The 17,183-nt window shown below is 45.8% G+C and overlaps 1 protein-coding gene across 1 annotated transcript in view; it reads right to left on the bottom strand.

Moving 5' to 3' along the window:
* The window catches only part of calcr (calcitonin receptor), a 444,237-nt gene that overhangs the window by 51,979 nt on the left and 375,075 nt on the right, over positions 1–17,183 (bottom strand). The window contains 1 exon segment of the mRNA XM_038797577.1: positions 3,179–3,239. Coding sequence (XP_038653505.1) covers positions 3,179–3,239 — 61 coding nt within the window.

The raw sequence follows: 17,183 nt of genomic DNA, 5'->3' as shown, positions 1-17,183 counted from the left end.
TTTAAATTATTCTGTGTCATTCACCTCAACCTCACCTGTGATATCGAGTTCTACATTCTCCACATTTTCATGATAAGAAGATTCTCCTGAATGCTTTGTGTTATCAACCATTGCTGTCTGGAAGATTCATACCAAAGGCACTCCGTGGTGAGGGTATTTTGTGAAAAGGATGCTTTATATTCTTTTGCTGATGTTAACATATAAAAGGTGTATTATATTGTAATTCGCAATGTTTTAGAATGCAGTATAGTGAAGGACAACTGTAGTTGCAGAACATTTAACAATGGCTCCTTTCAGTATGCTGATCTTCCGGTTCCATGTCATTACTTTGCTGGACACACATCACACATATAATGTAGCTGATGCCAGAGGCAGCAGCTCAGAAGATGCATACTATGTGGGTGATTCTTAAACCCAGCTGAATTCCATCTCTCTTTGTGTTTCATCCATTCAGAGCTATGAAGATTACTGTTATTGGATTTTAAATGTTGACAGTTATCCAAAGAATACAGTAGCAAATATATTTTCTATTTACATTATTCAACAATTTTAGCAAATACTATTTGCTTTCATTCAAATTATGATTGATTTTTGCAATGTAATTCAGTCAAAACACTTTGTCCATGAAAGAAATAAAGAGGACATTACTCATAGCTGGACACATGGTGAATTGTTTAGCATTCACAACAGCTTGGAGCTCCACAATTGACAAATTCAACTGAGACATGAATGGAGCATTTCCTCTCTCCAACCAGAATGAAAGTGATTGCTGGTGTGAAACCCATAAAAAACAAATGAGCATGAAGAGTTGACTCCTGATTTTCTGGCTGTTTCAGTTCAAGGTTCTAAAATTATATGGTGTCCATGAGAGACTTGGAATCCTCCTCCTGGATTTATCTCCCTGAGCTCCACACAGACAATTCTTTACATCCAAGTGGAAGAGAGGTTAAATCTGCACTGAACAACTTGCTATCTGTAATTAATTTGCATAGGCTTATCTATTATTTGCTCAATTCAATTCAATATTGCCAAATCACTTCTTGCAGTATCTACGGTTTGTAGATAATTGCAGCATCATTGCCCACTTGGCACCATATTTTCAAGCAACTCTCAATCTCTTCATTTCTGCACACAAGAATGTTAGCAAAACAAAACTGATAGCCCAGACCGGTCAGCCAAATATCCCACCTCCCATATAGGTTGATGAAGACATTCTGGAATATGTTGAGCACACCTCATACCTTGGTAGCTACCTCTCTCCAAAGGTCACCATTGATGAGGAGATCCAATACCTGATCAGCTGCCCCAGCTCAGCCTTCGACAAACTAGGGCAACGAGTGTTTGATAACAAAGACCTCCGCAAGTTAGCAAGATTCCTCATGTACAGTGCAATTATTGTCACCACACCCCTATACTGCAATAATACATGGCCTGTGCACCAGCGGCACATAAGTGCAGTCGAGAAATTCTATGAGCAACGTATCCACCACATCCACCAAATTCAATGTGAGGACTATTTAAAAAATGCTAGTGTCCTTTTTATAGCCAGCTCCCCAAACATTCAGTCAAAACGCATGCAAAAATCAACTCTGGACACTGTCCAGATGGTCAAAACATATCTCCTCGACCAGGTTCTGATTCCTCAACATTTAAAAGGTCAATGTTTCAGAGGAGAACAAAGAAAATGTTTCAAAGACACTATGAAACTCTTCTTGAAGTATTTTTCAAAATTAATTTTATGAATAACACAAATGCCAGTATGTTACACAAGAACAAATACAATTGAGGGGATTACAAGAATCACTGGGACATCTCGGGTGGGATTCTCCATTTCTGAGACTAAAGTGTTGATGTCAATGCAGAATTCATGGATATTCACGACAGAAAAACTGGCGCCGCGCCTGGACCGATTCTGCTACTGTTAAGGGGCAGCACCCCCGCCAGTGGAACACAATTGATTCCAATGACAAACGGTGCGGGATTCGCCAGGTTTGCAATTGACCGTTAGGAGGCTGACAAGCTGCAGATGCATATACACATTGCACACCTCACACACACCATCCCAGCCAACAAGGTTGCAGCGAGGAGATCAGCCTCCGACATTTACCAACGCCGAGCTGCAGACCATCTTGGATGCCATGCAGGAGAGGCGGATGACACTGGACCCGGCCTGGAAAGGAGGCTGCCAGCCGCCACTGTTCACCGTGCCTAGGCGCTGATGACAGAGGCCGTCAGCACAGTGGGCAACACTGTCCGGACCGGCCAGTTGTGACGTAAAAAACTGCACGACCTCCCCAGGGTAGCCAGGGTGAGTAGGCAGCTCTGTGCCCCTGGCATTAACCCCCATAACCTGACCCAACCCCCACCCGAAGGTGGCTGAACCCCTACACTGAATCACATGCCCAGTGCCCTGGCCACTGAGGCCACCAGCTAACCACCCCTTGGACTGCATGCGTTGGACTGTCTAAAGCTGGTGTTTTGTTTGCCCCCTCTCCACCCCCACTGGAGAAGGGCACGCATAACTGCAGGAGTGTGAGAAGACAGAAGGGGGACCTCCAGACCTGCGGCCCCTCACTGTGCCAGAGGGTCCTGTGGTATTATCATAACTATCAGCATTGCAAGGATTAATGTAGTGTCAAGAGTAGCCACTAGAGGAAGCTGCAGATACAACTATATAAGGCAGTGATGCTGAACCATAGTGGAGGAGTGTTTGCAGGAGCTAGCTAGTGAAGGTCATAAGAGCAGATACTGTGAAGAAGGTTAGATTATAGTTTATACCAGTGGTGAGATTGTCAGTAGAGAAGTGTAGTTAGTGTTATTGATCAGTTGTGTACTCTTAAGGACTAAGTGTCGAATCCCAGTTTAGCAGTGTAAATAAAATCATAGCTTTGTTTAAGTTAAAAGCTTTTCCGTAGTCTTTGTGAACGCTACGCCAACCATCCTGAAACAAGAACACAAAGAACACCATAGGTACTGGACGTGGACGGCGGACTGGAGGAATGGGAGGTCGCCGAGTAGGAGTTCGGTCCACGGGCGAGGAAGTGAGACCCCAATTAGTTGCGGTTCCCCACGATACGTGTCAACCCCCCCCCCCCCCCCCCCCCCCCCCCCCCCCGCAACACCAGCTTAAAATAGAGGAGAGAGAAAATTGGAAGAAGAGATTTTAAAAAGAACTTACTTGTCATTAAAGTATTTCATTCTGGCCACTGCATGAATGGTGGCTGGTATTAAAGGAAATCCTGAAAGAGAAGTTGCTGGATGTTAGAGTTTGCACACCTTGCACTTCAGGAGTTTTAATTTATAAAGAATACATCATCAAGTAATACACTTTGTCACATCCACCCACCCCCACCAATGCACATTGGAATAGCACAGATGTGTTCTTTCCATCAGCCTATATTGGGAAAATTCAGATTGTAACGCTCCAAGTTACAATTTAGCAGAACCTCACTTTCTAAGCAAATGAATTGGAACGGACTATTTATCAGCAAACATCACAGTGGATCATAATAACTACAAAACATTAACACACTAAGAACAAATTTTTCAGCATGCCAAAATCAAATATGATTTATTACGAAAAGAATATAAAAAGAGATTAAATGTTAGGAAAATTTTGATCCAATTTGGCTGTCTGAATTTAAAATTTCCATCACGAGAATGACGTAGCTGAGGCATGGAGTCAGGACTTGAAATTCATCCGGGTATGGGGGCTACCAATCCCGCTTGAAAAACATGCCAAATTCATGAAAACAACCACTTGAATAATTGAACGTGTTGCTTGTCACTGTTCCGTGGAGTGTTGATTCCTTTTTGTGTTAGTTTTGTTTAATTGAATTTATTTGTCTTGTTTTTCTTTCCTTGGTGCCTAGGCTGGTGTTACGCTGCATTTTAACTGCTTTCCCCTTCTGCATTACGCCTGTTTTCTCTCTGCAGCATTTTCTTTCACTTTTTTTTCTGTTCTCTCTGTTACTTTCCTCTTTCTTTCTCACTGTCCTGTAACCTTCCCTTTTTTCTGCAGTAGTGCTGGATAACTTATAGAATGTTACCTTTCCATCATTAACAGCAGAACAAAAAATTTAGTACAGTAACCCCCAAACCCACTGTTTGCCTTATCGTCTATATCTGTGTGCCATAAAGAATGACAGTGCCAGTATGGTAGCTATTACTGTTCTCATCCAAACTGGTCATCACCAAACGTTGCACATTGAGACCTTCAGGACAGTGGGATCAAAAACATATCTCCTTACCCCATAATATTTAAGGATTAAGAAAGAAACACAGGATAGAAAAGGAGGGTGAATTAAAGTCAAATCAGATACAGAATGAAATACAGCATGATCCAACTATCCTCCCCAAAACACAGAGGGCAGCTATTAGAAACTTGGGATTCATTTTTCTCCTGGGCCGGTGAGCCTGTGGAGGTGGCACGCCTCCTTCCCCGAATAAGTAAGTAAGATTCCACATCAAATTTCAGGATGCCCCTGCACCTCTCTGTAGGTACTCACTGCTTGAACACTGAGGACAAGTGGGTTAGGGTTAAAGGAAGAGGAGGGAGAAGTGTGAGATAGTCTTGAGGTAGTATCAGGGCCAGAATTTGAAGGCAATCCTGGAGCAGTGCACTCCATTCTACAGGGCTATACCTTGGCCCAGGTCAGGGAAGGGGAGGGCCTGTCTGTGCAGTGTTCGTCATGCATGGTGTGCCTCATACATTTGGATCCTGAGAATTGGTGGCTTGGTACTGGGCAGCAGATAGCATTGTCACAGTCGGGGGAAGCATCTGCTGCCTGTAAATGGGGAACTGGGAATTAAGAGGAACATGGTCTCGGCTTTTGGGGGGGGGGGGGGGGGGGCGCAGTTGTGTCCTGGTAGGCCAATCTGCATAGGACCTCAAGATGGAGAAGGTGAGGTTGACACAGGGCGTTGGAGATATTGATCACAATGACAATGGGCTCCAGGGTTTAATGGGGAGGCAGGAGAGCGGGAGGATGAAGGGAAACTTGCACATGATTTTATTCAGGGATGTTCAGTGAAACCAGGGTGGTGAGAGGTGGGGGGGGATGTTTGGAAGCTGGACCCAACATAGAATTGGAGCAGAACCATCTCGACAGCCTGATGGAACGATGCAAGTGAAAAACATATCGCCTGAGGGAAAGTGGGAGGAGTTGTTTTTGGTCTGATTGAAGAGGCACTATAATAATTACTGGTTCAGGATATAGAGAGCAAGGCTCAAGTGTGAGAAGTAAGGAAGACTCAAACTGAAGGATTTGTTCAGTTTAACACCTGCTGTGCATTCTTGTGAGAATCCATTCGAGATTGGGGCCAAATGCAGATTTGACTTTTTTCCCCCACAGAGGAATGCAAAAAAGTCAGAAGGATCCAAATACTGGTTACAGTATATATGCTACACGGCCGAGTCAACCATACACATGGCAGTTCAGAGGTTCAGAGCATACGTGGCTTAACGATTAGTGCAAGGTTCTACTCAAAAGAAGGCAGCCTAATAGTTCCCAGACTGAGGTTGACGGCATATGGCTGTACTCATCCAGCTCCAATACCCCTTATGAATGTGCTGTCATGCCTGGGGTGGTTTGGGGGGTGGGCGGGGGAGGTGGGGGTGGCTGGTAGAGGGAGTTCAGGTAACTGTGATCATTCAGGGTGGGTGTTTCAGCATCCAGGGAGGACCTGCCATTGAAAGGGCTGTAGTGAGGCAGCCCATGGGCTTCACAATGACTCCCTAGCTTGCTGATGGAAGGTGATCATTGCAGGCTAAGGTACAATCAAGTCGCTCATCTATTTTTCCAAGGACACAAGGAGTAATGTGGAATGCAGGCAGCAGGCAATGCTGTCTTCTTCATTGCTTTTATGCAACTGAGGAGGAGAACAAGGGCCCTTTGCCATCAGGCAGAGCTAAGAGAAGAACCTTGCCTTGAGGGTCAAAGGCCAATGGGGTTCCATGAAGACCCAGTAGCCGAGGAGGTGAGACCAATTGAACAGAGATGTTTAGTATGTCCCAGGTGTACTGAAGATGCCTCTCATACTTACAGATGAGCAAGAGACAGTGCTCAAGATGCCTTAAATTGTCAAGAGATGTCGTAGCTCTGATGCCAGTGGCTCGAAAGGTGACCGCCACAATCAAACTTTATTGTAAGTGGCTCCTTCCAGGGTTCCACTGGGGACCTCCATGAAATATCACAATCCTCATTCAACACTCATAAATTCAGAAAGGAGGTCACTGATGCTCTTTTCAGTAAGGCACACAATTACATCCAATGCAAGACCTGCCCTTTTACCTCCTTCCTGCTCACCATCCAAGGGGATAAACAATATTTTCAGGCGAGGCAGTGCTTCACGTGCACCTCCTTCAATCTGGTCTGTTGTACTAGCAGCTCACAATGCTGCCTACTCTACATTGGAGAGACTAAATGCAGACTGGGTGACTGTTTTGCCGAACATCTTTGGTCTGTCCACAAGTAGGACCCATATCTTCCTGTCGCTCGCCATTTCAAATCACCATCCTGCTCTCATGCCCACATTTCCATCCTTGTCCTGCTGCAATATTCGAGTGAAGTCCAATGCAAACTGGGGGAATAGCACCTCATCTTCCAAATATTTAGGTTACAGCCTTCTGGACTGAACATAAAGTTCAACAACTTCAGACTGTGAACTCTCTCCTACACCTTCACTCCATTTTTATATCTATCAATTTATTTTAATTTCTTCCATTGATCCATTTTCCCCTCACCATCGTCCCTTCTCCTCCTCCATGCCACCCCACTGGGGTCATTTGTTCCCTGTTTCTGGTTGTCCTTTGACACACTGCTTACCTCTGTTATGCCATTAACACATTTTGACATCCTAATGTGCCACTATAAGCACTCTTCTTAGTCATTATCACCATTTACATTCCTTTGTCTTTTTGTCCATGACATCTTTGTCAATCTCCATCTATCGCTGGCCCTCTGTCCGGCCAAAGTGCTCCACGCAGCCTCCCCCACAACAGTATAAATCTCATCTCATCCTATTTCCACTTCTCTCTAGCTTTGATAAAGAGTCATCCAGATTCGAAACGTTACCTCCCTTCTTTCTCCACAGATGCAATCAGACCTGCTGAGATTTTTCAGCATTTTCTGTTTTTGTTTCAGAGTCCAGCGTCTGTGGTACTTTTCTTTTATTTTACATCCAGTTCTCCCTGGATGAATCCAGCCAGGCTGCCGGGACTGTGGAATTTACAGTAATCTCTAGCTTTCCACAAGTGTAGAGCGACATCGACTGCACACATGTGGCCTTATGAGCTCCCTGGCAGCAACCACTAAGGTTTATCAAAACAAAAGCTGCATGTCTCCTCCAATGAAGAGGATGCTGTAAGGAATGACATCGAAGAGGGCGATGATGATGTGCCCTAGAAATCTTTATAGTGATAAAGTTTCAGGACGATAAAGGTGACCAGCTCATATAACTCCATTTCAGCTTTCACTTCAATGCAATGTAGACATCAACATCTTCTTTGTTATGCTCAACATCAATCTCAGAATGAATAGTCACAACCTTGACCTCATCCTTGGAAGGTGGGCAGCCTCTGGAGCATGTGATCACTCTGTAATGGGATGAGAACAGCACCAATGCCCAATAGACATGGCTCAGTCCTTCCAAGCCTCAAACCAACATATCAGTGCCTATGGCAGCCTTCAAGGGACAGGGGCAGCACTGCAAACCTCAATATAGCCATGGGAGTATGCCTGGAGAGTTGCAATGTGCCTCAAGGAGGATAATCATCAATCACTGTTTTTTGCTTGACTGTCTGAGGACTGATCTGAATCTGATCGGCGCCATCTCCCCACAGGCTATATCTCATACAAGAATGATGTTCTGGCATATTCCTCAAGCTGAGTCCTCAGCATGAGATCTGTTTTTAGGACACTGTGATCTGTCACTCTTAATCATGCGAGTCAGGTTACTTTTGTATGCACAGAGAGAGCTTCAGCAGCACTATCATTCAATAATTGACAATGCATGACCCGGCCTTCAACAGGAGCTTCCCAAATTCACGTCCAGTACTGCCAAGGCCTCTGGGAATGATGTGGCCCAGACAGTCTTGACACAGCATTTAAAGATTACTTGGTAGCTTCATTTAACGACGAGACAGCAGATGTACTGGAACTTCACACAGGTCTCCTCCACATTTTCATTCTCGCAGGTTAAGATATGCACAGGGAATCCTAGGATGTTGATGGTAATATCACGATCACAGAACCATATTGATTGCACTTCTGAGAGCCAGCACCGGGATTTTGCTAAGTCACACTAGCCAGACATTCAGATTCTCAGCATCCTCACATGGAATAGGCCAGCATCATGAGACCAGACACACATCTATAACATTGCATAGTCATGGCTATCTAGCAGATATTTCTCAAATGTTAATGGGAACAAATTATTGGGTGAATATTTAGCTGTAAATAAGGTCACAACGTAACGCTGCCCCTGATAATTGCTAAAACTGTAACTCACATTCAAACCTGACAAGACATTGAAAAATGCACTGGGTTGTAATGACCCCATTGTGGGTTGTGCATTCGGTACCTCTTAATTTTTCTAACTCTATTGCTACACCTCCATGTATCCCTTACAGCTACAGCAGAAGTGGAGCCATCCTGCTGACTGCTATATCCTGTCATCCTGGTCTTTGAGAGGACTTTGGTGTCTGTCCTCTGGAGGCCTGGAATGCCTCAGCCTGCTAAGTGTCTCCTGCTGTGGGACAGGTGCATCCTCTTTGGCCTGAGCAGCTGGAGTTGATGGGGTCACGGACAGAGGGGGTCTGGAGCAGCTCAACACCCTAGGACTGTCCTGTGTGGAGGCCCCTTTGTGTTCGGCCTATGCACCTCCTCCCTGTGGTCGAGGGCCTGACTCGTTGAAGAGAAGGGTCACCTAGAGTCAGGTCAAGGTACCCCGACCCCTCTCATCTATCCACTGACATTTCCCATTCCTGACTACAGCAGGCCCAATCGCATATCTGACACAAACTGATGGATCAGGGACTGTTTCATGTATAGAACATATTACAGTACAGCACAGAACAGTGCAGACAGCAGTCTTCTTCAGTGTCTGTCTCTGTGAGAGGCTTTACTGAACTGAATAGAAATGGCAGCTTACAATGTTTTCCACATGGCAGAGGCACATGACAATGGCAAGCTATGAAGTACACTTAGTAAGATTGCATTTTCAAAACAACACTCTATGGTGGAGAACCTCCGAATTGTGACCTTGGACAACCTCCAAATTGTGACCTTGATACGCTCATATTTTGGAGACATGATATCACACTGTTCATGGATAGCCTCCCCCATCCTTTGTTCTACTCTGGTTTGGCCTCTGAAACCCCAATTGCTGCTCCCCTTTTAAAAACAATTTAAGTACACAATTCATTTTTTTTCCAATTAAGGGGAAATTTGGCATGGCCAATCCTGCACATCTTTGGGTTGTGGTGGTGAGACCCACGCAGACACGGGGAGAATGTACAAACTCCTCACGTACAGTGACGGGATCAAACCTGGGTCCTCGGCACCGTGAGGTAGCAATGTTATCCACTGTGCCACCGTGCTGCCCTGCTTTCTGCTTCCCTGCTTGCTTTGGAGCTCCAACATCTCTCTGAGGGCCAATTCCAGAGGTTCATCAGGCAGGACTCAGGCAGGCCGTGGAAACCAGCATCCGAACAGACGCCAGAGTTTGGCGACTAGGGGCTTTCCACAGTAACTTCATTGCAGTGCTAATGTAAACCTACTTGTGGCAATAAAGATTATTATTATTATTTATTTATCCTCTAAATGTCGGAGACCGTGGTTTTCACTGCCTCCACCTGCTGTGGACCCGACCTGATAGAAACCCTGAGCTTGCTCTAGAAATAGGTCCCACTGAGGTGTGTGTCTCTGCACTGGTGAAGTGTGTGGGTGGATGCAGTGATGGGACTTCCTCTGATGCTTCTTCAGGATTCTCATCTGAGGTGCTCTGGGTGGTGGGGCTGATGGGCTGGCTGGCGATGATTCTTTGCCTTCTCTGTTGGGTGGCTGCAATATAAAGAGATAATGAGTGGCTAGCGAGACAGTTCACGTACATTAAAGAGCACTCAGTGGTAGTGGGTGGATGATGCCAACTGCATGGACCCGCACTGGATTATTGCCAGACACCGCCTTGACCTTTGGGGGAGGAACAGTCCCTGTACTCAGCAGCCAGCTCTACCACCTGGTTCTCGAAGGGAGTGAGTGGCTTCAATCCAGCATCTCCCCTCTGCTCTGGGGTCACTCCCTGTTGTTGTGAGTGATCTTAATAATAATAATAATAATCTTTATTAGTGTCACAAGTAGGCTTACATTAACACTGCAATGAAGTTATTGTGAAAATCCCACACTCCGGCGCCTGTTCGGGTACAGAGAAAGAACTCAGAATGTCCAATTCACCTAACAAGCACATCGTTCGGGACTTGTGGGAGAAAACCGGAGCACCTGGAGGAAAACCACGCAGACACGGGGAGAATGTGCAGACTCCACACAAATTGTTCTGTATAAAGACAGATGGACAGACTGCGAGCATTACAGATGCAAAAGCAGGTCATAAGCATGCATTCTCGGTGTGTGCTGAATGTCCTGGGTCAGGGTTGAAGACATGACTTGGCCAAGATGTCACAGGAGATGATGATGTTAAAGTGTGTGTAAGATAATCAGTGGTGAAGTCCTTTCTGCTGTTGCAGCATAAGAATTCTGTGGACTGTAACCTGGTGAATGCATAATGGCATGATAAAAATGAGTTGGGAGTAAGGAGAACATTAACTTACCCTGGCAGAGCAGATAGATCATTTATCCTTTTTCAGCACCGGACAGCAGCCCTCTTCTGGGGTCCACATGCACTGACCGCCCCAGAGACCTCCTTCAAGCCGGCACGTTGAGGTTTGTGGAGCTCCTACTGTGATCTCTTGGATAGAGGACCTCGCACCAGTTCTGGACATGCCTGGAGGATCTCTCCAGGGATCCGTCACTGAACCTGGGTGCAGAGAGCTTGTTACATCTTGGGGCCATTATTGGCTTTTCCATAAAAAGTCTTGGGCTGCACAGTATGTGTGGGTGCCGTTTAATTATGGTGGCTGGACCTTTGAACCCAATGTGGTAACAGCGGGGCAGATGAATCCCAGCCTGCCTTGCCACGAGATTTGACAAACTGCTTGTTGATGCATAAATAATGAGTTGATAAGCAGATGACCTGGCACGAAACCCGCCCTCCCGCAATGGGAATCATAGCGACTCTTCCACCATCTACCACACTTATTCTCCAGAATGGAAAATTCCACCCTGAACCTTGACCATAAAATGTGGGACCCTTATAATTTCCACCTTTTTTTGTTTTACAAACTAGGGGGTATCTCATTATCTCTGCAATAAATCCTCAAGTTATAATTAATAACAGATTTAAAGAGTTGGGTAAAATTTAGAGAAGGTCAGAAAAAAAGCACAGGGTTTGCAATGGATGATTAACTCTTAAGTCTCCTCATAGCACTGCAGACAGCTTGCAAACGCAGTGCTGCCTACTGATTTAAATGACAGCAGCATAAAAAACAACATTTAAGCACACTGCTGATTGGCTTCTCGTCTCAGCAGGAACCCTAAGTTCTTGCAGGACTAGCATTGTTGTGCTTCTTGTCTTGAAGATATGACCAGGTTCTATGTGTTCCATAGGAGTTTCTATTCGATATTTTTTAAAATATCTGCTCTCACATACTTACCAGTTGCTTGCCAACTGTTTTGTGTCTCAGCCACCACACCCAGGCTTAACTAATCATACAGAGTGAATAGATACCAAGCATACATAATCAAATAATCAAACATGAGACAGTTGACTACTGGAACACTATGGACAACATTTAAAGCTAGCCTGCACTACTTCAAGCCAGCCTATTCCTCTCAAAGGCAAGGTGCACTCCAGCTGCAATGGATGCTGAGGAATGGAAATAGTGCAACAAACCAGAGACCCAAGGAGATGGACAGGAAAAGGATGGTCCTCTTCTCTCATGGGTCAGGGAGCCCTCCAAACAAATACTTCAAAGACATTGGGCGAAGATAGCCACCATAGTTGATGCAGACCAGCTCTGCAGATCTGGATGAAGTATCACAAAGAGTTAAATGGGCTCACACAAGTAGTCAAGGTCAGTGAATGCAAATGCGCAGCTCATGTGCTTACCTCGCCTCACACACTGCTCCATTCTGTGAAACCTCAGTTAAATGAGGTGTTCATGCACAGCCCAACCAGAAAGGGGATGTGCTGATTGCCCCTGTCATAATGTCCACTCATGTATATCATGAGGTGCAGACAGGCAGTGATTGACACACAGGATAACCAATGAACACACACGACACAGTACAACCAATCACCAGACAGGACACCACCACTATAAAGCCCACAGGGCATTAAGGCTCTCCCTCTCTCACAGGACACAGCTAGGGAGATAGTCGCAGTGCACAAGCCAATGAACATCATCTCCATGTGGTAGAGAGCTAGTCTGATCAAGCCAGTAGGAGGTCATCAGTTAGGTTAATAGAGTGTCAACCCACAGCAGATTATGTACAGCAATCAACAGGTTCAATAAAACAGTGTTGGACCATCTCCTGTGTTGGAAGCCTGTTTCTCGTTTTACTGCATCCAGTTGCAGTCGATGTTAGACCAACACAGATAACACATCAGCCCCCTCCCTTCTTTCTGCTCCTTCTCTTCCTCATCCTTTTTCACCCCCTGGTTCTTTTCTGTTCCTAAACTGCTGGCTGTATCCCGGGTAGTAAGGGATGTCCCCTCTTGATGGCCAGGTTGTGGAAGATACAGCAGATCACCTCAAATCAGGACACATCCTGCAAGTACTGAGGAGTTCCTTAAGAGCAGTCGAGGAAGCAGAGCCATTGCTTCAAGGTTCCACTGGTCTTCTCCCTGATGTTTCATGCGGCAGTATGGCTCCCAGCATGTTGCTGATTTGCTGAGTCGACTCTCTGCTTCGAAGTGTTGGCTCAAATATTGAAGGTACAGCTGACTGATGCAAAATAACCTCACCGTGACAGCTGCTAGGATAGCCGGCATTCACCAGCATGATATTCTGAGTGTGGTCACACACCGACTGCATGCTGAGTGAGGCCTAACCTTTGCGGTTGTGGAGCAGTTCACCATTGAGATGTGGCACCCAAACAGCCTCAGGTGTGCAGCTGGTAGTTTCCTGAACCATGGAAAAGCCCACTCTTCTTGCAAATCCACAAGCACATTGCTCCTGCTTCACTCTGTTCAGAGAGTGCACAGTGAGCTCTCCTCAAAGGAAGTCTGTCACCTTTCAAAGGCAACAGTGGATGGGGAAATTGGGAATTGTTACAGATGCCACCAGCTCCAATCTGGAAAGATCCTGACATGAAGACATATGGGCAGCACGGTAGCATTGTGGATAGCACAGTTGCTTCACAGCTCCAGGGTCTCAGGTTCGATTCTTGGCTTTGGTCACTGTCTGTGCGGAGTCTGCACATTCTCCCCGTGTGTGCATCGGTTTCCTCCGGGTGCTCTGGTTTCCTCCCAGAGTCCAAAGATGTGCAGGTTAGGTGGATTGGCCATGCTAAATTGCCCTTAGTGTCCAACATTGCCCTTAGTGTTGGGTGGGGTAACTGGGTTGTGGGGATAGGGTGGAGGTGTGAGCTTGTGTAGGGTGCTCTTTCCAAGAGCCGGTGCAGACACGATGGGCCGAATGGCCTCCTTCTGCACTGTAAATTCTAAGAAATTCAGAGCCACTGAATTCCTGGAAGCATCTTGCTCTGGGCCTTCAGGTGTGGTTGCAAGAGATGCAAGAGTTCTGTGAGCACCTCCTTCGTAAAGCACAAATGACACACACACTGCTCTTGCTTAGGTGGAGATAGGGGAAATGCCTCCGGAAGACCTTGGGTGGATAAGGCTTCCTCCTGAGAGCCTTTCTCCCTCTGCTCCTCCCTCTGTGAGTATAAGCTTGTCTTCTTATAGGGGAATGGGAACCAGATTAGGAAGTTAGAGGTCAGTAAAGAGCCAGTAAGGTTCCAGATAATAAACTCAATGTGACTAAGGGGAAGGGTAGACAGGGAACAGATGATGAACGCAAAGGGACAGGCGGTCTGAGGTGCATTTGTTTTAATGCGAGAAGTGTAGCAGGTAAGGCAGATGAATTTAGGGCTTGGATTAGTACCAAGGAATATGATGTTATTGGTATTACTGAGACTTGGTTGAGGGAAGGGCAGGACTGGCAACTGAATATCCCAGGGTATAGATGCTTCAGAAGGGACAGAGAGGGAGGTAGAAGGGGTTGAGGAGTTGCATTACTAGTCAGAGATGATATCACAGCTGTGATTAAGGAGGGCACGATGGAGGTTTCGAGCACTGAGACAATATGGGAAGAGCTAAGAAATAGGAAGGGTGCAGTAACATTGTTGAGACTTTACTACAGGCCTCCCAAAAGTGAGCATGAAGTAGAGGTACAAATATGCAGACAGATTATAGAAAAATGTAGGAGCAATAGGGTAGTTGTGATGGGAGATTTTAACTTCCCCAACATTGAATGGGACTTGTGTAGTGTTGGGGGCGTAGATGGAGCAGAGTTTGTAAGGAGCATCCAGGAGAGATTTTTAGAGCAGTATGTAAATAGTCCAACTCGGGAAGGGGCCATACTGGACCTGGTATTGGGGAATGATCCCGGCCAGGTGGTTGAAGTTTCAGTCGGTGATTACTTTGGGAAGAGCGATCACAATTCCGTAAGTTTTAGAATACTCATGGACAAAGACGAGAGTGGTCCTAAAGGAAGAGTGCTGAATTCGGGAAAGGCCGAGTATAACAAAATTCGGCAGGAGCCAGGGAATGTGGATTGGGAGCAGCTGTTTAAGGGTAAATCCACATTTGAAATGTGGGAGTCTTTTAAGGAAAGGTTGATTAGAGTGCAGGACAGACATGTCCCTATGAAAATGAGGGATAGAAATGGCAAGATTAGGGAACCATGGATGACGGGTGGAATTGTGAGACTAGCTAAGATGAAAAAGGAAGCATACATAAGATCGAGGCGACTCAAAACTGATGAAGCTTTGGAGGAATATCGGGAAAGTAGGATGAATCTCAAACGCGCAATAAAGAGGGCTAAAAGGGGTCATGAAATATCTTTGGCTAACAGGGTTAAGGAAAATCCCAAAGCCTTTTATTCGTATATAAGGAGCAAGAGGGTAACTAGAGAAAGGATTGGCCCACTCAAAGACAAAAGAGGGAATTTATGCGTGGAGTCAGAGGAAATGGGTGAGATTCTTAATGAGTACTTTGCATGGGTATTCACCAAGGAGAGGCACATGACGGATGTTGAGGCTAGGGATGGATGTTTAAATACTCTAGGTCAAGTCGTCATAAGGAAGGGGGAAGTTTTGTGTATTCTAAAAGGCATTAAGGTAGACAAGTCCCCAGGACCGGATGGGATCTATCCCAGGTTACTGAGGGAAGCGAGGGACGAAATAGTTGGGGCCTTAACAGATATCTTTGCAGCATCATTTAAAAAAATTTTTTTAAAATAAATTTAGAATATCCAATTAATTTTTTTCCAATTAAGGGGCAATTTAGCATGGCCAATCCACCTACTCTGCACATCTTTAGGTGGTGGGGGCGAAACCCACGCAAACATGGGGAGAATGTGCAAACTCGACACGGACAGTGACCCAGAGCCGGGATCGAACCTGGGACCTCAGCGCAGTGAGGCAGCAATGCTAACCACTGCGCCACCGTGCTGCCCGATCTTTGCAGCATCCTTGAGCACGGGCGAGGTCCCGGAGGACTGGAGAATTGCTAATGTTGTCCCTTTGTTTAAGAAGGGTAGCAGGGATAATCCAGGGAATTATAGACCTGTGAGCTTGACGTCAGTGGTAGGCAAACTGTTGGAGAAGATACTGAGGGATAGGATCTATTCACATTTGGAAGAAAATAGTCTTATCAGTGATAGGCAGCATGGTTTTGTGCAGGGAAGGTCATGTCTTACAAACCTGATAGAATTCTTTGACAAAGTTAATTGATGAGGGAAGGGCTGTAGATGTCATATACATGGACTTAAGTAAGGCGTTTGATAAAGTTTCCCATGGCAGGTTGATGGAAAAAGTGAAGTTGTATGGGGTTCAGGGTGTACTAGCTAGATGGATAAAGAACTGGCTGGACAACAGGAGACAGAGAGTAGTGGTGGAAGGGAGTGTCTCAAAATGGAGAAAGGTGACTCGTGGTGTTCCACAGGGATCCGTGCTCGGACCACTGTTGTTTGTGATATACATAAATGATCTGGACGAAGGTATAGGTGGTCTGATTAGCAAGTTTGCAGGTGATACTAAGATTGGTGGAGTTGCAGATAGCGAGGAGGACTGTCAGAGAATACAGAAAAATATAGATAGATTGGAGAGTTGGGCAGAGAAATGGCAGATGGAGTTCAATTCAGGCAAAGTGAGGTGATGCATTTTGGAAGATCTAATTCAAGAGCAGACTATATGGTCAATGGAAGAGTCCTGGGGAAAATTGATGTACAGAGAGATCTGGGAGTTCAGGTCCATTGTACCCTGAAGGTGGCAACGCAGGTTGATAGAGTGGTCAAGAAGGCATACAACATGATTGCCTTAATCGGACGGGGTATTGAGTCCAAGAGTCGGCAGGTCATGTTACAGTTGTATAGGACTTTGGTTGGGCCACATTTGGAATACTGTGTGCAGTTCTGGTCACCACATTACCAGAATGATGTGGATGCTTTAGAGAGGGTGCAGAGGAGGTTCCCCAGGATGTTGCCTGGTATGGAGGGTGCTAGCTATGAAGAAAGGTTGAGTAGATTAGGATTGTTTTCGTTGGAAAGACAGAGGTTGAGGGGAGACCTGATTGAGGTCTACAAAATTATGAGAAGTATGGACAGGGTGGATAGCAACAAGCTTTTTCCAAGAGTTGGGGTGTCAATTACAAGGGGTCACGATTTCAAGGTTAGAGGGGGAAAGTTTAAGGGAGATGTGCGTGGAACGTTTTTTACGCAGAGGGTGGTGGGTGCCTGGAACGCTTTGCCAGCGGAGGTGGTAGAGGTGGGCACGTTGGCATCATTTAAGATGCATCTAGACAGATATATGAACGGGCGGGGAACAGAGGGAAGTAGATCC

The sequence above is a fragment of the Scyliorhinus canicula genome, chromosome 5 (genome assembly GCF_902713615.1).
Source record: "Scyliorhinus canicula chromosome 5, sScyCan1.1, whole genome shotgun sequence".
Classification (NCBI taxonomy): Eukaryota; Metazoa; Chordata; class Chondrichthyes; order Carcharhiniformes; family Scyliorhinidae; genus Scyliorhinus; species Scyliorhinus canicula.
Note: the sequence above shows the minus strand (reverse complement) of the source record. Positions and strands in the feature narration are given on the sequence as shown.